Source organism: Epinephelus fuscoguttatus, linkage group LG7, assembly GCF_011397635.1.
Source record: "Epinephelus fuscoguttatus linkage group LG7, E.fuscoguttatus.final_Chr_v1".
In the NCBI taxonomy this organism is placed as follows: Eukaryota; Metazoa; Chordata; class Actinopteri; order Perciformes; family Serranidae; genus Epinephelus; species Epinephelus fuscoguttatus.
In genome coordinates, this window is record NC_064758.1 from 8,572,858 (window position 1) to 8,598,667 (window position 25,810).

Here is a 25,810-nt window from a genome sequence, read left to right on the forward strand (position 1 = left end):
CCTATTAATTAGTGAGTTAGCCTGCTGACTAGGTTGGCTATGCTAACAAGTAAACTTGCCGTTAGACTAGAATGGAAGCAAGCTAGCTTGCCAAGTTGGTATGCTATGCTAACAAGTAAGTTTGCCAACAGGGTAAAATATTGTTCACCAACAAAGAGTAAGGATAGTCAGTGATGGTCTTGGATCATTGTACAAATTATCCAGGGTCAAAATGGTGATAATGTTCCTGGATCAACCAAATTATACAGGATAAAGATGAAGGCGATGGTTCTGGATCAACAGATTATCCAGGTTCATCATGGCAGTGATGGTCCTGGATCCACATGAGCACTGCAATCTTGCAATTGCAAAATTACATTATCCTTACTCTTAATGTTAATGAAACTCGCTAATATTGTATTGGCAAGTTTACTCATAAGCATAGCCAACCTAGTTAGCAAGCTAACTCGCTAACCCCGCAATAACCTTTAGGGTTTCTGTTCAATGTTATTGAAGACTTTGTTCAGTTGTAATAACTGGATAGAAGCCCAAGAGCAGCATGCTGATGATGTCAAAGGGCTGTGATTGGTTGATTACAATGTTGGTCCTGGAATGCGATGTGGGATGTTGATCTAGGAGCATGTCCTAATTGGAAAGATCACATCATATACACCCCTCTGGCCCCCATTCTTTTTAAGTCACTGATCAGCACCACATCTGGTGTGATCGGATCAAAGATGGTCTTAAGTTTTATATGTTAAATTGTCACCTGGCACCTTGATTTTGTGTTTTCCTTTACATAAATACAGACATTTCCACCATAAATTGATGAAGACAAGGCAGAAATTAGTACATATAGGTTCACCAGAGTACAGAAAATTAAGTGACGCTCAAAATTTCCTGGGGAAGACCACCCCACCTTTAATGTGTCCCTACCAATGTTGAAATGATACCTCCGCCCTTGTGTTTGTATGAAGAAAAATGTAATACCACCAAGCTTATGTGAACAGAAAGACTGTTTATTTGTTTTCCAATATTATCTTGGTTACATTCGTATATAAACTTTTAGATTTTTTTCTAGCCTTTTCTTACAGAATGACAGTGATGTTTATCAGATTGCATACCTAGAAAATTAAAGGAATACATGCATCCGAACATGAACAGCATTAAAAGGAGCAACTTTATATAACAAGTAGAAATTCACAACTGTGAGCTCTGCTCAGTCTCACTGTGCTCATCAGTCAGGGAAGGGATATTACAGAGGGACATCCTCTAACAACACTTAGCAGAGGAGAGCAAGTTCACTGGCTTAACCCATGATGTGGAATTTAAATGCTTTCAATTTGAGCGGATGATTTTCAGCATCAAATTTCAGCAGTTACCTATGTTTAACATACAGGTTTGTTTTCATGAGTTCTCTCATTGACATGAGGCACCACAAACACAATAATAAAAAAAGCACAACTGTTGAACTTCACTGTTGAAATGGATACGGGAAAGACAACCTCTTAAAAAGGTAGTGGAAAGTGCACTTAGTGGGTCCGCCCAGCACAGACCCTGTCCAGACAAACACCAACTACTCTTTCTCCAACTATTCACAACTATATCGCTATAGTTTGAAGACCATATCTCGCAAGTTAATCACATCAGTGTTTACTTGTGCCTTTCACCATGTCACTGCTCTTGTGGTGTTTGTGGACAGGGTTGAGTCCCAGCTGCATGGGACAACAAACATCTACTGCTGCCCCTTTCCCTACACTTTCCCCTGGAATGTGCACACAGTGTTCCCAGTACCTAAAAATTCAACACATCAGAGTCTCATCATGACATTGAATTGTGGCACAATGATAACTTGCCACCTCTTGGAGAAGGTGGTACCTGCTTATGTCATAACTCTCACTTGTATGTTAGAAATATCTGGTATCTACAAAATGAAAAAAAAAAAAAAAAAAAAATCTCAAGATGTCAAAATCAACACTAATTTTCACCAACATATGGTGTAAACTAAAAACAACTCCTTTGCTAAACTTGTTAGTTTTACTGGCCAAGTAAAAATGACACTGGAATCTAGAATCAAGTCAGCAAACTTATTCCCATGAGGCCCTGGGTTTTTATTCAGCTCAAATTATTTAAGTACACACGTTAGGGGCCAAGTGCAGGGACTGGGAGCACAGCTGTCATCAACATGATAGGGCTCTGATGACTGATCATTGGCTTTTACAGCATTTTGACAAGATGAAACGTCACATGCCAATGATTCATCTCCACAATGAGGAGGAAGCTCTGGACTCATGATAGTGTGGCATGGCTTAAAATAAACATTTTGTACTGTCCTTGATCTCAAATACAAAACAAGAAAATAAACATGTCATACGTAGACTACAAGGTTAACATATAAAAAAGTATGAGACATGTCAACAGAGAAAAGGGAAATGTAGAAAAGGTAAAGATTACACTGAACAACTGAAGAATAGAAAAAAAGGCATTTTAAGATCATGTTAAAGATGAGAAATGGCGACGATGATTGTGATGCAGGAGGTGGTTTGGTATGAAGACAGAGAGAGAGAGAGAGAGAGAGAGAAAGAAAGAGATAAAGAGAGAGAGAGAGAAAGAGAGAGAGATCTCTGTATTGTAGACATCCTGACAGTTGACAGTCCTCCTGATCTTCAAACCTCTGGAACAGAGTGATCCATGGCTGATCGCAGGAGACCTCCTGACATCCTGGAAAACAGATAAACAAATCACATCCGTAAGCCCGTCAGTCAATGGCATCATGCAAAACCTTCAGATTATTTCGCCCACCCAATGACCATTTCTGTATCAGTTCCTCACATTGTGTTAAATTGAATTCAGAAAGAAAACTTTGTTGCGTCGAATGAAGAATCCAAAAATGTCCACATAAACAGTCTCACGCACAGTAATGCCCCTGTCCTCTCTTTCGAGATGTGTTTTAAATAATCTGGTTCAGTGAAAATCTTGGCAAAGTACTTAGCATAGGACTGGATAAATAAGACTTGGATTATTCTGCACAAGTTGTGAGACTTTGTAAACGGATGTTTTGATATAGTTTTACTTCTGTTAAACCCCATGACTTAAATTCATCAAGAATTTCCTCCGTTTTTGGATTCTTCGTTCACCATGGAGGCATGCGAGAAAATCGTCTTTATCAGGAACTTGTGGTCCTTGGGCCAAATCTGGCCCGCGATAGGGTGCCGGATGGCCTACTGACCATTTTGAAATTCACAATGAAAATAAATTGATTCAAAAAACAAAAAGTGCCAGGGGAGGATCCCTCGTACCCCTCAACAAATATCTGGGCTAATTATTTATGTATTTATGTTAATGTTTATTTATGAACTGGTCCCTGGCCTTGTGTCATTTTTCAAAAATGGCCCCCAGACAAAGAAAGCTGAGTATGCCTAGTCTAAGCCAAGGCGTCAAATGATTGTTGCATTTAGTTCTGATCCATTTTATATTCACACCGACTGAATAGGAGCAAACCAATAGAAGTAAACATCAATTCATATGACGCAATAGTTAACTCATTAATTGGGCGGCTTTGGTGTTTTGCATCAGCAGCGCTACATAGAACCAGGGGGAAAACTAATTCTGCTGACTGACAGCACCATGTGTGTAGTTTCTGTGTAATAACATTATTATAGCTATACTATGTAGGATCTTCCCAAAAAAGACAAACAATATATAGACTCATACAGCAGAAATCCCTCTCTATCAAAGCTTATGACCCACTAGAAGTGTGTGGTGGTGTATTCATCCGCAGAGACTCTGCCCTCTGCCTGTATTTACTTATTTTTATTTTACTATGTGTGGGATGTTCCAGGCAATAGCCCGCAGGTGAGGTCGGGACTTAATAAAAAGACCATAAGCAGCAGGCATCCAAGAGGTAGCTACAAAAATCACAGACACAGCGCCAGTAAAAAGGCAAATAAAGTGAGGTGAAACGCCATGCAGACAAAGGTAATTCCGAAACGAGTGAATCTGGGTTGGCTTTTACTTTGACTTTCACTGGCAATACTTTACAAACAGTATCTGACAATTTCTGCATAGTAACCCTTTAATGATATGGCAATGACACTAGATTCACTGAAATGTTGGAGTCCTACCTCTTAATCATGTGTTCATAGATGAACTTGGGCATGATGGTGATGGTCATGGCAGTGGGAGAGGTGGTCAGAATGTCCTTGATCTGAGAGTCCTGGAATTTTCACACAGGAATAGTGACATGTGAGGACCTTGTGTGATTAATAAATCATCATTACACAGTAGTTTTCTTAAATGTTTAGGCAAAGAACACATTCAAAGCCTTCATCACAGAGCAGGATGGAACTACACGTCTACCAGGGAAATCACAGGGCTAAGAGCAAACTATGGCAACAATACTGATACGAACTAAACATCTTTTCACTTCACATTTGTACAGACTTAAAGCTGGTGAATACTGCACTTACATAAAAAACGCTGCACGTTCCCATGTTACAATATATTCTGAAAGTATGTAAGCAGCCATGCCAATGCAAAGTTAGCCAAACATTCTATAAGATCACACAAGTTCTGTATTTATTTTCAATTTGTTTTTCCAAAATTCAAGATTAATGAAGGTCATCTTGTATTACAGCAAACACATGACTCCCTCACACTATGAGCACTTAGTGAACAGTTTAAATCCACCAGTGAGCAAACTATTTGATGAAAAGAGTCATATACATAAACAAGTGTCTGACCTTGAGTCCAATAACGTTTTGACCATTGATTTCACAGATGTAATGCTCAGTCAGCAGGCCGTTGCGGGCAGCAGAGCCATCCTTGACCAGTGAGGTGATTTTACCAGACTTGTAGATAAAGCCCACGTGGCCAGAGCTGTCTTTGTGCATGGTGACGGTGCGCTGAAATGGCCTTGAGATACACACAAACACACAGCTTTGTTATAAAGAGCCCTATACTAAGACATTGAAATTGAAATAACATTGTACCACTACATCTGTAAATATATAATCAGGATCAAGAAAACACAATCACAGTCACTGTCTAGTCATAGTTTGGGGGCATGGTAAGGACGGAGACCGCAAGGGGGAAAGCAGTCCTTTCCCTCAGCCTGTAAATGCTGGGAAACCGCAGTTTTAAACCCACATAGACACTATTGCATTTACTATAGAATTAATGAACTTACCATAATAATAGTACCCTGAAGCCATTAACACTGTGATGTAATAGACTAGCATGTTTTAGCAATTTCCATGCACATTTCTTGACAGTATAGTAGCACTAACATTACTCAAAGCCATTAGCCTGTGATGTGATGATGTGTTATAACGTTATCACACTGAAATTTGCAACCTCAAGACCTACAGGTCCTTGGAGGCTCACAATGTTTTTTTTTTCCAGTGGCTAGACAATCTCACACTGTTTGGATAAAGTATTAGATCCTTCTTGTTTGACCAGAAACAGCCTCAAAATCAGTCCATTTAAATAAACAGTCATTTTAGTTTGTACAAAGTCAGCATATTTTAACATCTAATCGTGTGAATTAAAGGTTTATTTCAACCAAACCAAAACTGGTGATTGTTAAAACACTGGAAAGTCAAACCAGGATGGTTTCTCTGAGTTTAATTATGTTTCTGTCGACTCTGATGAAGTGAGTTTTACAATGATAAAATTACTGTTTATTTAAATGGAGTCTGGCAACTTTGACAATTGTGTCTTTGGGACTGCTTCTGGTTCAAAAAAGAAGTTCAAAAGGTCTAACTCTGTAGGGATCCTATTTAATAATCTGGTCACACACTTGCGATAACAATCTGAGCGAATCAGTGACAAAAACACTTTTAGAGGACAGAAATTGACAGTGTGGACATGCCATGGGTGTTGACATTGTAGCCTGCTTACTGCTCTCACACAATACTAGACCAATTTCAAAAACGTTGTTGCTAATAATCACTTAGACACAAAAACGTGAGAAAATGTGGTCCATGTAGAAAATTACCCTTTAACTCTAGATTTTACAGGATATTTGATGTACAGAATGACACACAGCAATTCTTCAGCATGGTAGTAAATGCCTTGTTTTCCCCCTTGGTATAAAAGGATGTGACGTTTTGTGAGCGATCCCCTAAATACCAACTGTATCTATACAAATCAACATGGAACTATATGATAATGAAAGCTGGGTAGCAAAGTGCAAAGGATGAAGCAGCCAGCAGAGGGAGCCAAACCTTTCAGCTTCTAACAGCTACTATGAGACAGCAGAGCAGCATGGTCACTGTGTATGTGAACCTTTACAGTCTGGTAATCACAGGTATACCTTTCCGTTTAACATCACAATACATGAGAAAAACACCTGTAACCATGACAACTGTACATATCAAAGATGATGAGAGCTGTAACCTCATGATGCTTGGAAAACATTAAAAATGAGACTAAATGAGAAGGCACAGGACACAACGTTATAATCCTCTGTCCTAAGTGTGTAAAAAAAACTCCTCACCTGTCCCTGACCACGAGCTCAATGCGCGTCTCGGCCGCAGCCTTCAGGGCCTTGTGGGCCTTGTCTACGCTCCAGCCAGCACAGTTCTGCCCGTTGATCTGAAGGACCTGGTCGCCAAAACGCAGCCCAGCCAGGGCCGCAGGGGAGTTAGCCTGCACCAGCTGGATAAACACTCCCTGAGAGAGGAAACAGATAAAGCATTAAAAAATGAGTCCAAGAATGGATGGAGAGAGGATAGACAGAAGGCAGACACCGACAGTGGAGAGAAAACAAAGCAGCAACTAAAGAGGAAGGAGGCAAGAGGAGATGAAGTGTTGATAAAGAGAGAAAACATATTGCTAGATATTCCAAAAAGTGAAAGGATCATTAAACCAAACAGAATCGACAGAGGGCTTGTGTCGGATCAATTATTTTAAAAGACTTGTTTTACTTGATGACAATGCAATATAACACAATTATTTGACTGGAATGATGTCCTTAATTTTGAGGATTTGGCACACTGTTAAGTCAACTGTGCTGTGTCATTTAAGCAGTGCATCGATCACCAATGCACTGAGTCGTCTCTTTCTGCCAACTCATTTCAGTCATTTCAAAGGCTGCCAACTGTATTAGTGCAAGTCAACACAAACTGAATAATTCAAGACATTCAAGAGACTGTTACCACTTGCAAGCTGGCCAAGTACCAAAATTCACTAAGTTTCTGTTTGTGTTTATCTTGCAACAAATTCATTCTTTATTGCTCTTAGCATTGATCAGAAACGTCACCCAGTCCCAGTTTTAGTTATCTTTACCCTGTTAGAATCACTGTACTGTTATAGACAATGCAAATATGTCTGAGGAATATTATCTACCAAAGAACTGTCACAGAGAGAGCCCAACAACTTTATTTCCTGCACCGTGCCTTTGCTGGGGTAATCCAGAGATAAAGCTACTATACTATACTATGTGGTTTAATGTGGAAGCAGTGGCACGCCTTTACTGTGAAACAGCCCTAGGAAAATTAATACTAGCAATGTAGGCTAAAATATTTGATTTGTCACTCTGTAAAGTGAATCTTAAAGGATAGAAACTCATTTGTCCCCATATTTCCTTGCAGGGCCACAGTAACAAAAAGTGACTTTTGTGCTCAAAACAATGACACTTAGGAAGATCCTCGCCTGCACTGACTAACTGTAGTTCTTGAAACTCCATATTAGCTTTGGTTAAACTTTGACCCATTTTTCACAGAAACAGGACTGTTGTATTTGTCCACCATTAGAATAACAAAGGGATTATTTTCCTACATATGCTTAGTATCTAGTCACAAGTTTAGTAATCCGATATGAGAGTGTGTGGCTGAACAACTCAGACATGATGGTTCCACCACAGAGTTCTTGCATTTAATAGATCTATATTATAGATTGTATATTGGTGTTATCAAAAAATAACAATTTATCGATACATATTGAATCTGAATATTGGAATTGTTTACTGCAGTATACATACGCTGGTACCAGCAGCACTTGCTTACTCTTGTTAATGTTTACTACAGTCATTCTGCTGTTCTCTGCTAATAACTAAGAAAAGAAAAGTCAGCGTTGTCATGTTATAACATTATTATATTTACCTTTAACAAAAATAATTGAATTTAATGGCCTCAATCTCAACTTTTCCCCGTGTTTTTTTTTTTTTTTTAAAGATATAGGTATAAAGGCCAAAACACACCAGCAGCGTCATATGACGGCGGCATCATTGACGCAAGCCAAGTGCCGCCTCCAACACACACAAAAAGTGTCGCGCTGTGGGGCGTCAACCAGATTTCTATTGCACACTCCAGTACGCTAGGCTGGGAAGTACAAAATAGCACTTTTTCAAGGGCAGCGATGCTGGAAAAATAGGACAATAGCGTAAAGTGCCGCGGCGCGGCACATCGACACGCGTCAAGCCGCCGGTTTGTAAATAGAAAATAATGGGGGCGTTTGTTTTGACCCGCGTCGTACGCCGCCGGTGTGTTTTGGCCTTAAGGCTGTCCCTTGGAAGTCAAAGAATCTAATCATCAGTTGGAGACCCCTCAGCTGGCTGAGATTCTTTAAGTCAAACAGGAGGGGTCAGTCAGTGTGCAGCGTTCTTCTAGGGATGTTTTTGAGGATGTTTTTATGCCGCTCTCTGGCACAGGCAGCTGTGGACCCAGACCCAGGGTGGGCCTGAGCGAGACAAAGGCAGCTGCCCAGATGGAGAGAGGCTTGGTCTGGGGCTCCAAGATAACGTTATCTTCTGCCTACTGCTTAGAAGTGGTGAATTTACAGCTCACAGCAACTTCATACGATAGAGTGTTAAATATTTAGATTTGGCAAAAAATGCTGCATAGTTTAGATCAGGCGTATTAGGGAAACCCCTTGTGATCCACATGTCAGATCATGATGATCCAGATAGAGATTAAAAGAGGTTAAACCTTGAATGTTTACACTAAGTGAAGCAGAGTTTGACCTGGATCTTGTGTGGAAAAGAAGAGGGTGTGTGGATTTCTTAAGTCATCAGTATGTTGTTAAAGGGAAGGGGGTGTTCATGACAGTCAGTCTGTGCTGAATAATTCATGCAAGAACAGGAGCTTATCAAAGAGTTTGTGATGCTGACTCACGTTGTCGATGGCCCTGAGCCGAAGTCCCACTTTCCCATCCTGGTCCTTACAGAGGATAACCTCCCGCAGCCCTGGGCGGATCTCTGCCCTCCTGATGCCAACATCTGCCCCCGTCACTGGCCGCACCATCCCTACAACACCTGAGCTGGCGGGCACTGCCACTTGCTGGGGACACACACACACACACACACACACACACACACACAGCAAGGAAGGTGAGAAAATGAAAGAGGTGTGTTGAGAGAGGACAGGAGGGAAATTGAGTGGGGGTGAGACAGGGGTGAGAGGAAGAAAGGATTAAAGAGGCATGTTACATTAAAATTCAGCTAGAGATAAAAAAGGAATGCTGCATCAAATAGAGGCATGTGGGAGGATTCAATTTCATCTCCTCCTCCACCAGTGAATGAGATCAGGAACGCTTTAGGCACTGCTTTTGAAAACTTCATCATCAACATGCTTTGCACGAACAATGGAGAAATTAAAAACATAAGAAAAATAATGGTCGAGGTGAAGATATCAGCAAATGGCAGAGAATACAGATGGTTGAATGCCAGCTGACAAGCCTTGACATCTGCAGGATCCGCATGAACACATACACACACACACACACACACACACACACACACACACAAATGGAGGGGAGTGAAGAGCTCACACCCTCCCACACACTGCTCCAGGCCTGCAGTGAGTCACTCTGAAATGTGGATCTCCAGGAACAGAACACTGTTGTGTTTTGATACATCTACAGCTCATGGCTCCTTCCATCTACCAAAAACAGGTTTTTAATTACAGAGGGCTGATGCGTTGAAGTGAGCGGCTTTAAAGAGGACCGGTTATGTTCATTTTCAGGCTCATACGTGTATTTAAGGTTTCCACTGGAGCATGTTTACATGCTTTAATAGCCAAAAAAACAGTTTTTCTCATATTGTCTGTGCTGGAACACCTGTATTCACCCTCTATCAAAAACACTCTTTTGAGTGTCAAAGCACTCTCACACTGCTTTAGCGCCTGTCTCTTTAAGCTCCCCTCCTGAAAAATTCCAGTCTGCTCTAATTGGTCAGCATTTTCGGGTCTTGTGTCTCTGCACCCTGACTACAATCAGGAATCAAGGAATGATTGTAACGGAGAATAGCAACACTGTATGCCAAGAAAAACTGCTGAGAAATGAACATCATCATCATTACAAATTAACAACACTGGCAACAAAGTTTACATGTTTCCCTGAAGTAAGCATATTGCTTCATGTAGCAATGTAGGCTACATAATGTGAGCAGATGACCCTATAGAGAGATCGGTCACGATCTGAAGTCATTCTGTAGCCACAGTAGAGAAAACATTATTATTTCAAACTTAGGCAATGATTTTTCGACTACTTCCGGGGCACTGCACGGCTGGCGACCTGGGCTGTAGTGCTGCGACTATGCACTCACTTGCACTTTGTTGGCAACTTGTCTGTGTTGATTGTATGTAGGTATGTATGTATGTGAATATTGCAGCTGTTTGCACTATACTGCCCAAGACGAATTTCCCTTGCAGGACAATAAAGTTTATCTCATCTTATCTTATCATTATGAACATCCATCATTGTAAGATTATATATACAACACAAAATATGGAAAAGCATAATAGTTTCCCTTTCACGTGACCTGACATCTAAGAATTTTTTTTGATAACATGGGTGTTATTTTTTTTTACCCAAATTACAAAATCAAATTTTTGGATGGAATGAGGATATAAATGGGAAACTTCACTGATTTTATACATTAAAATCTATTTACGGTTGTTTGAAGTTGTCTGAAGCCTTTTGTGTTTTTATAACTGTCCATTAGTCTGACAATGTTACAGTGCGCTGCTAAATCAGTGGAGTAATCTTTTAATACTACAGCCACACTTTCAGCTGTATACATGTATGCATTGACACACATCCCCAGGACAAACAAAACGACTTACATTGTCAGCCACAGGCACCAGGGCCAGGTTCCTCTGGACTTCATCACTGTTAAGGGCCAGACCCATGTAGTCTCCCAGCTCCTCTAGGTTTGGGTACAAGGCTGGGAGAATGGTGAGTGGAGTGGGAGAAGGAGGGAGAGGGTGGGTGAAAAAGAGAGCCAAAGAAAGATGGAGGGAGGCCAAGCAGATGGTAGAGATGGAGAGTGAGAGACAGGTGGTTGGTAGAGAGATCAGACAAAAAAAAGATCAAATGTTACATAATGAATAAATGAATACATTGGTCCTGTATGTCCTGCTTAAACCCCTACCTGTACTTCCTACCAAGGGTTTCTATTAAACAGCAGCACTGAAGACAAGCCACTTAGGCTCCATCTGATGTACTGTGTTTTATAATGTTTTGAATTCACAGATGTACAAACATTGTTATAGGTGCACCTTAAGTGTCTTCAGAGCTGATCTCACTCTTTCCTACATTTTATGTTTGATTCATGCCATCCATCAAAGTAAGGTCATACTTGAGCTACAATGAGTCTCCCACTGGCTGATAATGAGCACTCTTTGTTGCAGCGTAGTAAAATTTTCCTGGCATCAGTATTCAGTTCCTTGGTATGATGGAAAGTAAATGGTAAATGGACCTGCATTTGTATAGCGCCTTTCTAGTCGTCCGACCACTCAAAGCACTTTTTACACGATGAGTCACATTCACCCATTCACACACACATTCATACACTAGTGGCCGAGGCTACCATACAAGGTGCCACCTGCTACTCAGTTTTTTTTTGTTTTTTTTTTTAACACACTCACACTCCGATGGAAGCATCATCGGGAGCAATTTGGGCTTGCTCGGGGATACTTCGACATGCAGACTGGAGGAGCTGGAATTGAACCGCTAATCTTCCGATTGGTGGACGACCTGCTCTACCTCTGAGCCACAGCCACCATAATCATTAAGTGCTTAGCTATGATCCTTGCATGTTTATTTCTCTTTAATATTACAATAATATATAAATATAGACACAGAGTTTTTATGCAAATGAGTGATGTCTGCGTATTTGGCTTTAACCAAATGTTCACCCTCAGGACTTGCAGACTGAGCCCCTGCCAACTTCAGTTGTGCATTCTGTGACATCATCACGTTAAGTCTCTTTCTTAGCCTATATACTTGGCATTACACTGCACAGCATTTAGTCTATAACGTAGGCTGGTATAATAATATGCATTTTATCAGGCTACCTCTACAGCCCATACTTCTATATATTTCTGTATCATGATGCTGTTGAATATCATTTCTAGTCTACACGATTCAAGCAGTGTTTAAACACAATTATTGTTTTACACATCCTTAATAAGTCAACTGTGGGCAATTAAATTAGTGAACTCTGGTGAAGTCTGTGACCCAAGCAGACTCTCTGGAAGTATGCAGAAAGTCAGCTTGAGGCCCCTTCTGAACTGGATGAATTGAGGATTTGGACAGCCTTCAGCACTCCCAGACTTCCCAGGGATGCGCCCACAAAGTCAGTGAGTCTGCAAGTGCTGTGAAGTCAGACGGAGGCCTCCTCTCTTTTCCTCAGGTAAACTAAAAAGCTGGCTAAGTAATACTTGATTCCCACGATAATGACGGAGTTTCTCCTTTGAATTCTAACACAATATTACAGATGTAAAGTAGGGTTAAGCTTCCTCTTCCTGTTTTATAGTCCATCTCCTCTATCTTCTCCTGTCTACTTCCCTATTTGGACAGTGTGTCCCTGTCTGTCCCTCTTCTCACCTGCCTGCATAACTGCATCACTTCTCTGGCAACAGGAGCTTGCCACTGCCCTTGCAGCACAGCATTATTACTGCGTTTATCCTGGCAAAGGTAAAAGAAAGGACATGTAAGGAACGTTGTCAGAGGTGGGGAAAAATTAGCATAAGATAAATTAGCCAGCAACTGCAAAGTGTCATACATGAATACAGGGTTCCTACACATTTGGAATTTCAAAATTCCATACTTTTCCATACCCTTTTTTTCCAGACTTCTCTGCGTCTCCCCCCCCCCCCCCCCCCCCCCGGAATATGCGACATCTGAGTAAATATATCAGTGTATCATATTTCACATCATATTTAATTATTCTTAATAGGTGATTGTAGCCAAGTACCATAATGGCATGCAAATAAAAACTAAAGTAAGTTCAATGTCTGGGCTGAGGCAAAAAGGTTGGCACTCTGGGTGCAAGCGATGCAGTAACGAGACGTCAGTGTTTTTTCCTTTCGTGTGGCTCAGAATCGCCTTCTCCCCCATGTTGGTGATGTCAAACGAAGCTTGCATCTAGCTCTGTGTGTGAATTGGGAATCCTTGGCCAACCAGAATTTATATACGGTATTGTCAAGCCATCCATCCAAAAACTTGCATCTACCCATTGTGAACCACGTGAAACTCGTCTTCTTGTCGAAGGTGCAGTGTTGGAGTGAAACTTGATACCTGGGGGGTTGGAGGAGGGTCATGGGGCAGTGGACTGGACATACCACTTGTCAATCAGGTAAAAGGGGCGGTACGTTTTCTGAGACGTTTGCTCTCAGACAAACTGTGCTTGGCCCGGCATAAAACACGATCCAGATTGATTAAATTATTTTTGGAAATACCTAATTTTCTATTTTAGAAAACAATATTTTAGAACAGTGGTAATAGTCTGGAAACATAAATATTTTTCCATACTTTATTTTTCATTTTCCATACTTTTTAATACCTGGAAATTGGTCAAATTTATTTCCATACTTTTCCATACTTGCGTAGGAACCCTGTGAATATGCATGCTGGCCAGTTATTTAGAATTTGCAACCCATTTCAACTGTTCACATGTGCTTGTTAAGTACTTGGGAGGTTTGATGTGCAGTGCCAATAAGAATGGCAGTCTATGTTTAACTGGGGCAAAGCGAAGAGTCCTGTATATGGGGTTAGGGCGCTTTTCCACCATATTTCCCCTGCAGTAGGGAAGCACCCCCTTTCTATTTACTTGTTTGTGCTTTTTACAGCATGTCTACTCTGGATGAATGTATGTGTTACATTGTGAAGGCTGACTTTTCCTTTAGGGCGTATAACCACACTGCACCTGCATTTTACAGAATATATTTGACAGATTTTACGATAACACATATAGCCATGAGGACTGCTATAACTGGAGAAAAATTACCTCCTTCAGGCAGTCTTACGGGCTTGAACCACTGTAGTAGCTGAGCCAATTTAGTACTCTTGCGCAGCACTGGAATCAGCTGGTCATTTGGCTGCAGAGATGTGTCTTGTCTCCGACATTATGGATCTAGATGGCACTCAGCATGTGCTGCTCAAAGTGGCAAAAAGCTACATCTGAAAAACTCAACAGCAATGTCTCTTTCCAGAAATTATGACTCGCTTACTTGTGATAATCCACAGACCTTGTTGTGAACAGTTTTACATCGAGACTCTTTTCCTTCTACCGACTACACCCACCAACCACTATCACTGTGCAAAATGAAACAAGCATCTACTCATGGATGAGAGGCTCGTACTTGTGACAGCACGAGATGTAAATATTAATAGCATCCTCCTCAGCTGAGCTGTAACATTAGCTAGCTCAGTGGTGCTAGGTAAGCTAGCAGTAGATGCAAACTTCCCTCTGAGTTCCATTTCATTGAAGAGAATAGAGATCTCTACAGCTGAAATCTCTAACACTTGGCAACTCACACTAAAATAACCCAGACTGACAAAGAGTGCTACAAGAGGAAAAATCTGTATTTTTGATTTTTGGGATGAACTGTCCCTTTAGAATTTTTTTGTGATCCAATCAAATCTCTTCCACACTTGTTTGAGGAAAAACTTATACCAGCAGATGTCTGTATGTGCTGCAATAAATTAGATATAAATACAATAAGTCCAGTTCTCAAAGACATAAACATGGACAGTACTGTGTAATGAGCAGATTAGTCTGAATTATATCATGAATCAAATATATAGTATACACTGGACAATGGGTGAAATGTTATATTTTATATCACTGATTCCAATATCATAAATTCATGATTCATTCAATGACTCCTTGTCATTCATTCTGTCAGTATAAACATAAAATCAACTGTACAGATCAACTGCACAGTCCATACAATACATAACAGATCAGTCTGTGCTTCTTGTACCTCCCTAAACACGTGTCAGCTGGGCACAGATTTAACATATATTATAGGGTTTAAAATTTAAAAATGCAAATCATATTAATAAGTCAAATGTCACACACACATTAACCAACAAGATCTATACACAGCCCTACGAAGCTCAGTGATTTTGAGTCAGTACTCATATCAGTATTTCATATTTCTTTTTCGTTTCAACAACAATGACTGATGTAATAATTAAACCAGGTGGGTCAAGTCTAAAGTCAACATGGTTTGAGTAAGTCACTTCAACCACATACACACTCCACCCAAGCACTCAGAAATCACCCAGTGTACAGGTACAGCTGACATCTCTTGTCGTGGGACACATAATAAAGAGTGAGAGAGAAACACCCACATGTTGCTGGCAAAACATAAAAAACACAAATGATGGAGAAATCCAGATCGTGACTCACCCTGTAATCCTCCTCCAGTGTCACTAATAAAAATCACTAAATGTGTTTTATTATTTCAGAAAATGTTTTTCTTTATTTGTTTATGTGCTATCCTGTATTATCACCATCTCTTTCATTCATCTCTCCCACACACGCCCTCTCCCCATCTACCCACAAAGCCGAATCAATGATGTTCTGTTACTCAGTGCAATAGTATTCTCTGTTCTTGCAGTTTACCTCTCGCCTGACCCCTTTCTTCTCACAAGTCTATCTTGAGCTACGGTATTTGGGAAACAGCCCCTGAGCCCAAACCTCTATTTGCAGATTAGTCAGTGAGGACCTGGACTAATGTCTCCCTCTTGCTTGACAAGGCAATATGATTATCAATCACAACAATTTTTTACAGCTTTGATAATGCAGATAAAGGTTGTTAATGAATTTTCCTGTTCACTTGGTGTTCTTCCAATATGGATAATAAAAGAAAACCTTAACAGGAAGAAGAAAGGTCATGGTGCTGAGGTTGGGCCTGTCACGATAACTACTTATGTTGGACAATACACTGTCCCAGAAATTATTGGGATAAACAATATAATTGTTATTTGGAGATCATTTTATGCCACTGATATAATAATGATGTCTTAGCATAATTATGCAAGTACACCCTTTCAAAGAGCAATTAACTTTTAATTTGGAATTAATTCGGAATATGAAAAAGATGTTTAATTTTTTTTCTTAAAAAAGTAAGTGTCACCTTTTAATATATGAGAGTAAGTTCATGTAAAATTGTATTGCCTTTATAAGAGTAGCTCAAATTTACTCAGTTTGAGATTAAATACAAAATTTGGCCAACAAAAACAAAACGGATGCCTCTTGCGACTAATAAACAAGCTCAGTGAAGCTCCAGGACACTAGCCTGGTTCCAGACCATAGACCCCGCCCACTCAACTGAGTAGGCTTGCATCTCTGGTCTGGCATACTGCAATGAATTTGCGATTTATCTAGTCCAAACGATGGACGGACCAATGAACGCCGGGGGTGGGGGAGGGTCTAGTGATTAGCCAATCAGCGCCACACTGATGTCAAGCTGTACGCTGGTGGGTAACTGGTGAGGATAGCAACAATGGCGACCGCTACAGATCCTACAGACCACATTAACAATGCTATCGAGGTATTTCGCCACTACTCGCGTTAATGGAGGATCAAATTAAGGAAGCTGCTAAACTGGATTTAACAGCGATGCAGCTGGGCGTGCACGACGACTGAGACATTTTAAACGGGCAATGCTTGCTTGTTTTCGGCACCCCTGAGGCATGGATACTAATGACGTCAGATTCTGGGTGAGTCGTTGATCTCTACTGATTGGTTAGGGAAAAATCAAATTCCCTTCCCCTTGTAAATCGCCTTCAATGGAAGCCATGTATATCAATATATATCAAGCCAGGGGTATATCAATATCACTGTACGCTATCAGTCAGATGAGTTATTAAATATCTGCATATTGGACATCAACAAAAAATCCAGTATTGTGCTTCCCCATTTTGTTTTTCTTTTGACAATGCTGGTGACATTCCTATTTTAACAAACTTGATTTGATTTGAACAAATTTGATCAAGGGCGTGTCCATATATATTGTAAGATAAGTGGAGTGTGTATCGTGATGGGCCTAGTCGAGGTGATTTAAGGGCAGCAGATGCAATTTACAGATTTATTATATCTGACTCGGCTGTGGTCCAGTGTTGATGTCACTCAGTCCTCTTTCACCTCCCTCTCCGTTTCTCTCCTCCATACCAGGACAACAAACTCCTCCTCTAACTCACTCTTACACCACTGGCTCTCCCTCTCCTCCCTCCCCTCCTTACTCCTTTTTAAACCAACTCCTCCTCCTCTCTCTTTTTCCCATCATGCCCTGTCCCAGCACAGCTGCCAGAGCCAGTCTCCATGGTGACTCATAGCTAGCTCTGCTGAGCTAAAAACAAAAGACCCAAAGCCCACAGGACTTTGCATCCAAACAGAGGAAAGAGAAACTGAATGAGTAGGAGAATGGGTAAAGGGGGAGAAGTGAGTGAAAATAAGCAGGAGTTGTGTTCTGTAATCTCTAAAAGGGCCCCTTGCCCATTTTTACCCACTTTTAATCTTTTGTGGATGTCTCCTTTCTCTCTCTTTTCTTCCATCTCAGCCTGGCGTTCTGCAAAGTTCATTTTCACTTTTACACAAACTCAGAAAAAACATTTCCTCCAAGTAGAATACAATAAGAGAGAAAGAAATAGTTGCAAGCACAGAGGGAAAGAGAGAGAAATCATAACCAGTGTGGGAGGCCCATATACTCCCGTTATTGTCCAGAGACCCCTAACTCCTCCTCCCATCCCAGTCCTCTCACTCCACTCATCTTTATCCATCCCTAACACTGCAGAGCTGTTCTTCTCAAGAGAATAGCACAGGCTCAGAACCACAGACCCCCCACACAGAGATATCAACATATATCCAGTGCAAGAAACAAAGGAAGAGACCGAAGATATAGATGAAGGTGTTTCTGTTACAACTTCAAGAAAGAGGGGTTTTTACTGTTTTTCCTGAGTGTAGATTTAATTACTCTCTAAAAACTTTCAGCAGTATGTGTGAGACTCACTTGATGATGGCATCCCAGCAGTGACAGGCTGAGGCTGGTAGGTTCCCTCTGTGATAGCTGGCATTGGGGTGGCAGTCTGCGCAAACTGGGCCTGAGCCTGGGAAGTAATCAGACACACCAGTAAACTGGAAGTGTACTTGGACTTAAAATGGTAAATATTGGATGAAAGGCAATGAAACACAAATGAGAAAAAAGGAGGAGAAAATGAGAGGAGAAATGATTGAAGTAAGTTTGTAAAGGAAGCATTAATCTTGATTAGAAATGCATGTCCTTTAAAAAGCCAACAACAAAGTATTAAGCCTCAAACCCTGAATGAATGGCTTTAAGCAAGTGTGAGGTGAACCTCAGTGCATTTCAAAATTAAACAGTGTACTTTGGGCTTAAGCAAAACAACTATTGGTAATCAGATTAAGTGATTGCAGAGTACTTCTTTCTCCACAACCATGTACCAGGGCAACAGAGGATATCTTCAATGACATGCAAATGCAAATTTTAAAAGGTGTGATTTGGTACTCAGTAACTTTCTATTTTCAGTTCAGACTTCGCCAAAGATGGGGGACTCACAAGTAGCGTTACTAAAATGTACAATAATTTGACCACTTTGTGATATTTTAATTCATGCTGCAGAGATGACATTTTTATAAGGCCCACGCAGAAGTAAGCGTCACTCTGGTTACTCTTCAAAAAGCTTGTGGGATTTTGGATTATTGCAGAAAATAAGATCTGTGACAAAAGTTTATGATATTTACACCTTTTATTGAGCAAGGTAATCTTTTAAAACCACTTTAATGAGTTTTGATGAGTAAATGCCATCCCCAGAAGTGAAAAGCTAACGTTAGGTTATAGATGAACTAAACCTTGGTCACATGACTTCACATCATCATCACAACAAGGCTGTTAAATCGTGTTCGTCTAATGATGCTTTGTAGTCTCATTTAGCCACTTGTTAGCAACTGCCTTTTCAAAGAAACCTAAAAGCATAAAAAAAATAACAGTGGGGTATTTACAGAGTTATTTTATGTCATAGAACAAACCGTGAAAGTGTCCAGTTTGAGGCAAGCACACCTGTTATTTCAGGCATCTAACCTTAAACCCAAAGACTTCAAGATATGGGAACCAAAACTGCTAAAATGCTAACTCATCTCTGGGTTTTAGGACTCATTCCTGCACTTCTCTATTTCTCAACATGATCAGACAACAAAATATAAATTCTGCATCTGTGAGAACTCTTTCCAGCTAATCATGCTTGACCTAGGCTATGATGAACATGACTTTCTCACTAAGGTATGCTATGCTCAAGCTGGGTTGTTCTGAATGCACCAGTTATTTATTTAATTAGCTTAGCTTACAGCCTTACCAGTTTTCATGCAGAATATGAACAGGCTGTTGTGGTGTCTTGTAATTTAATTACTGTAATAGTAGGCTATTACAGTAATTGTCAGACTGATGGACTTATGGACTCACACCCCCTTCCACACATCATAGCTGTGTCAGCTTGCTTTAAAAGAACGATGTGGCAGGCGCGACAAGAAGTCATTTAAAGACATGTTTTGTAAAGTTAAACATTTACACCAATTTGTTTGGTGTAACTTTTGGTTATAACTTGCATATGATAATTTTATTCAAATTATGATAACTTTAAGGCTCTGGCACCACAGTTTAATATTTCCCATCTAGCAACACTGCTCATTGGAGACAAATTAAAGACAGAATGGTCAAATCAAGCAGCAGAGGCCAAGACAGCCTGACTTTTAGTCCTTTATATGTGTTAAGCCCCAAAAAACACTGGTGCTTAGTTTTTCCATGGATAGAATATTTGATTAGATCTTACTTTATATGTAAAAACTGTTTCCTAATTGTGCTAAATATAGCAAAAATAATTTGCTTACACTACTACAGACAACACAGCTAATTATCTTCAGATAGATGTCTCTGTCTAAATCAATTCACCCTAACGTGCTTACCTTAATAACCTTGTCGACCTTGAGGTCCTCGAGGGATGGATACAGAGACATCCTGAAGAGAAAACACAAACAGCTGTGAGTGAAGGACCTTGGGAAAGGTAGGATGGAGCCTGCCAGACTACTAACCTCTTATTACTTAAATGGCATCCATTACCTTTACACTCCATTAAGCTATATTCTATATTAACATTCAATCAAATTACTCTCTGTAATGTGAAAGGGATGCTCCACTGAGAATCAATACCAAATCTGTAGCTGTATGCAACTTTTAGCAACATCCTGTTTGTTGTTTTTGTTTTCTGGACTGATAAAACATGCTTTCCCACCTGGCATGAAATAGCAAAGAAATAACATGATGATGACTGACAGATTAAGAAAACAAAATTTTAAAAAGAAATCAGAAGAGAGCTAGATGTTCTGCTCAGGATCTGGCAGCCCAAACAACAGCTACAACACCTGAGAAAGCTTGACAAGCATTTGGTAGGTAGTCAATTCACTCAAGCTAGATTTTCAAAATCAGGCTACATAAAAGTCTATCAGTAAGCTAACAGATAATAATAAATATCCAAACACTGTTTGGCTCTTAGACTGTTGGACAAAAAATGGAAGACAACAAATTATAAATGATAAAACTATGCACTATTTTGTAATCCATTAACTAAGAATATTGCCAGATTAATCAGTAATGAAAATACTTGGTTGTTGCAGCTCTAGTTGAGTTTATTAATACACAGGATAATATTAATTTCAGTTTAGCTAGGGGTTTGCAATATGGACATAATCTACTATCAACATATGTCACGATACAATAAATTTTCTTAAACTTCCAGAAATTCTTGCTAAAGAGTCGACAGCTTTATATCATTTCACAGTATATGTTGTAATATTACCCAACACTAAGCACAAAGTTAAGTTAATAGCTATTCATTTATTGCATTTGGAGGAATGACAAATGATTCTTAGATAAGGAGAAACAGTGCCCACATAATCTAAATACCTCATACACTTTTTTGCATTGGCAGTAAAACTCCAGAGATAGAACAACAGCAAAAGTGACTCAACCTGTCAGATAATGGACGGGTGCACACATAGACACTGACAGTATGTGGAAAGCACAATGATAATAATAGGTGCACTCATTCTGATGTATGTCGTGACTCTGTGACATCATAGTTGATTATTTCACCTTGGTAACACATCTTATCTAATCTTGTTCTCACGCTAGGTGAACGCCAGGTGTACGTGTGTTTAGACTTTGAATTTGCCTTATTGCTTTAAATGATGAACGCATGGACGAAAGTACTGAGTGAGAGGGCGACAGAGGGTATATGTAGGCAGAAAAAGCACAAGGGAGAATGAAGGAATAGCCTATTTAACATATTTCTATTTTATTCAGCATTTCACATGGGTGAAGGGAAATAAGCAAAGACAACAATTAATAGCTCTCAGGGTTCTTTGTTAATGTAAACCATTATGATAATAATGGTGATCCACTCTAACCGAGCTAGACTCAAAAGTGCTGAGAAAAACTCATTACCACTGTACTTTAAACACAATGGCAGCCAGAAGAGGGAAGAGGAAATGAAACATAACAGCCAGTCAGCTGACTGAGACTATGCAAGCAGCAGAGCAGAGCAGGTTGAGACACGCAGTAGCATGATGACAGGTAATAAACACAAGTGTGTTTGAGTCTGTTTGTGTAAATCCAATACGTTCATTCACCTTGATATACACTAATGCTCACACTTCTCCCTGTGCCCAGGTGTCTATAGTACTATGGAAAAAGAAGAAGGCAGTGGCTGCTTCTCAAGCCGACTGATTACACCTAGTGTTAACATGAAAATGCTGCTGGTCTAAAGTGCACGCAATGTAAACAGCAACATCCCCAGTTTGAATCATACTGGGAACCTTTGCTGCATGCATCACACTCTCTCCACATGTTTTTCTTGTCAGTCTCTACCGTCAACTATCTCTCTCTCCCAATTAGGGTTTTTCACCATTTCTATTATCAAATAATCTACTGGTTATTTTTTTTACTCCTTTAGTACCTTGTGTTGTCTGGCCAAAATTTCAAAACCAAGATATTCAGATTATTATCACAGGAGACTAAGAAAACCAGGCAATATTCATATTTGAGCAGTTGCCACCCTTAACTTCTGCCATTATTTCTTGAAAAATTACTTAATAACTAAGCAATTATCGGCTAATCGTGGCAGCTCTACTCCTGAAACAGATTCCAATACCTCAGCTCAGGGTAGCGTTTGGCAATATATTGATGTGAGACCAGTTTTCATCTTAGATTTTGTATATCGTAAGTGTTGACATTTCCTGGTTTTAAACACTGCATTTACAGTAAAGTGATGTAATTTTCAGAACTTAGCAGCCTGCTTTAGCTGGTCTATTATTTGCCTTTACCCACTTAGTCATTGTGTTCACATTACTGATAATTACGTATCAAAAAACTCATTGTGTAAATATTCTGTAAAAGTACCAATCGTCAACCCTGCAATGTCACCGCAATATCGTTATCAAGGTGTTTGGTTAATAATAGTGATATTTGATTTTCTTCATTTTCTCCAGCCAGCCTTACCTCAGTGTATATTCTAGTACTGATCTATTACCAGAGCTATCCTTTGCCCCTCTTTAAACTTCATTTTACGAAATAATGACCCGGATGTCCTCTGTGTTTCTGTTTCTTTTTAACAACAATATTCCTGTCTGTCTTTCTTGATAACCCCACCCCGTTTTTGGTTGGTCTTGTCTTTTATAAATGACTCATACATGCAAGATTCCCAACATGCTTGTTCTCTATACTTGTGCAGATGCTAAATAAAGTTACTTGAACTTTAAATCTGTATACCTCACTTAATATAAGGTAACATGAGGTCAACCTGTCACGACTGAATTAACAGACAATGGAAAGACTGAATTATAAAATGGCAATTGCAACGAAACTGCAGTCAACAACTTCACTTCATAAAGTCAGCATTGGAACACATACCAATCCAATGTAGTGGATCAGTGAGTTAGTAATATAAAGACAAAATGACAAAAAAGAGATCTTAAAAAGCAAACTGATTGCACTGTGGGAGTCCAATCCCTGTACTTTCATATGAAAAGAAATGCTAAGGACAGAAGCATCACTGATTTCTTAGTAATTTTCTTCAGTACACTGTGACAACTGTGTGTCACAATCACAAGACGTGTGAGCACATCTCTTTCTCAATACGAAGCAGGAGAGAAGTGAGGAGGATGACAGTGTAATGTACAAAACAACAAAACAACAATCATGACCAACCTACAGACTCAAAAAAGCCAAATACCAACAGTAATATGAAAACTCACACCAAGTAAATTTGACTCACTTCCTTTCACATTGCTCAACCTCATCACATCTAATTTCCACAAAAAGATAACACCACACCGCCCAATATAACCCATCACACAAAAAGTCTATTCAAATGTTTTAAAGAGTCCATGTTGATATGCCATGTGCACACAGTGGTCAGATGTGTGGCCAGACATTCATTTGACACCAGTGAACAAAAATGCATCGAGTCCCCAAAATAAGCAAATCATTCGGACCACAATAACATTACTGCCACTCTCCCAGCTACTCCAGCCACTACTCTACTCTGTTATTCTCAGTCCTCAGAGACAAGTGCATCATTGTGTCCGTGAACACAGAGGGACATTTTAATACCTTCTAGTGTTTACTTTACAGCTGTGTTTGTTTGCTTGCTTTATATTCCTCCCTCATTCTGACTAGCTGGCCGGAGGTACAAGTGAATAAGCCTGGAAAAAATGAGAGTTAGGGCAGCTTTTCTAATGACATAACCTAATCCTTGAGTCACTTCTGCTGCTGCAGCTTCAAATGAAGTGGACAAGTGAAGTTCTTTGTAATGTAAAAGGAAATTTCCTGCAAAAACAGGGCTAAAAAGCTTGGCGAGTATCTTGTAAATGCACTGACAGCAGTTCAGGAACAGGCCTCCCATGCTCATTGCTACTCAGCCTCAGAGTATGGAGCTAGCAAAGCAAAAGCTTTGGTGGAAACTGGAAAGGAAAGAAAGGGCTAACTTCAGTTAGCCTGAACGAATTGGTTAGATACAAGAATGTGGTCTTCTTGGCAGCTTGTTCCGGTCTATTGACATGGCTGGGAAAGAGACAGAGGGAGTGCGAGGGAGGAGGAGGAGGAGGAGGACTGACAACGGTAAAACGGAGCAGAGGTCTGTTACTGCTTTGAACTGACCCACACCCTTTCTACTGTGCCCGTTAACTGGGCCACACTGTATTATATTGAGTTAAAGCCATTAAACATACAGTTATCCTTCATAAACAGGCACGAGCATGAGCTACCGTATTAACGCTATTATAACAACACAGGCTCAGAAACAATACGTAAGGCTTAACTGGCGTTAGCTTTATTTAAACAGATTAGGCGTTTCCCTTATATTGTAACACTGAAGCAAACGTCGGTGTCTAATTTCTAGATAGGAACTATTGTTGTGTCTTTATCGTATGACTAGCTAAGTTAGCTACGACATGAAATGCTGCATATCAATTGACATTATGGTGCCTCAACGATAAGTCATTAAAAATTAACCAACTGCTGTTAGCTGGTTAAAGCAAGCAGACAGGTCTAATAACAAGCTAGCTAACGCTAACCGAAATTAGAACACATTAAAGGATATATGAATTAGATAAAGTAGTGCCTTTTAGCTGAGTCCGCTAGGCAGACCGTCTTTGTTCCGACATAAACAGCAGGGAAGCAAAGAGCTAGCCGTGTGTCGTTAACGTTAGCTTGTTAGGTAAACGAAACCTGGGAGGAACACTTACCGCGAGGGACGGTGTGGTACAGCGGTGTGGTAGAGACAAACTCACCTTTAACGTGTTGGTTGTAAAGTCGCCTTAAACAGCAATGTCAGACAGCAGCAAACTCCGTTATTCCTCTGTTTTCTGTCTTCGTCGCTGTGGCTCTTCGTCGTGCTGAAGGGGAATTCTGAAGAGTGATGTCACTGCTGGCTTCCTGGTTGTGGAAACCGCGTCAATCAGTGTTGACGTTTAGCCACGCCTCGTATCGGTCACATGAGCTTTGACTCACTGTTACCATGATTTTGTTTTATACCTTTGAACCAGACCTTGTGATAATCGCCATAACCCACTTAGCCTTGTGTGCATATTATTGTTTTCTTTGTGCTTTGTTTTGCAACCCTGTGTGAGCTGTTGTTGCCCTCTGTCAGGGATCAGGTAGGAAGAGTAGGGTAGAGACTGTCCTCTGCTCCAGGGGCAATCCTGGTCTCATGGTGGGCTCCAGGCAAAGAAGACCAGCAAGGCCCCCTGACACCCTCTGGTGTCATTTTTCCTTTAAGTATGACAAGCCGTTTTTACACAGAGATTGTGCTATAGAGCCACTAAGAAGTCCCTTCTTGGTGTCGTCTTTGCATTTTTACACAGAACCAAACAACGGCAGAATCATGCTGCACCAGTGTGTGATTTTAGGGGAAGTACACATGCCGCAACTTTAACCACCTGAAAAACGCGAGGTCGGTTGCTGGGCGCTACTCTTGTGCTAACTTGCAAGGGCGCAGAGGAGGGTTGCGTCTGAGGTTGCTCAGTGAC

The 25,810-nt window shown here is 40.3% G+C and overlaps 1 protein-coding gene across 1 annotated transcript; it reads right to left on the minus strand.

Moving 5' to 3' along the window:
* Positions 1-977: 977 nt before the first annotated feature.
* Positions 978-25,229, minus strand: sdcbp2 (syndecan binding protein (syntenin) 2). The gene is made up of 9 exons (XM_049580353.1): positions 25,073-25,229; positions 20,192-20,243; positions 18,228-18,324; positions 11,046-11,146; positions 9,096-9,260; positions 6,479-6,654; positions 4,722-4,893; positions 4,104-4,195; positions 978-2,700 (listed from the first exon to the last, which is right to left on the minus strand). Exons 2-9 carry the CDS (start codon positions 20,240-20,242, stop codon positions 2,646-2,648), a joined length of 909 nt encoding a protein of 302 aa, XP_049436310.1. The 5' UTR covers position 20,243; positions 25,073-25,229; the 3' UTR covers positions 978-2,645.
* Between the last annotated feature and the right edge of the window lie 581 nt (positions 25,230-25,810).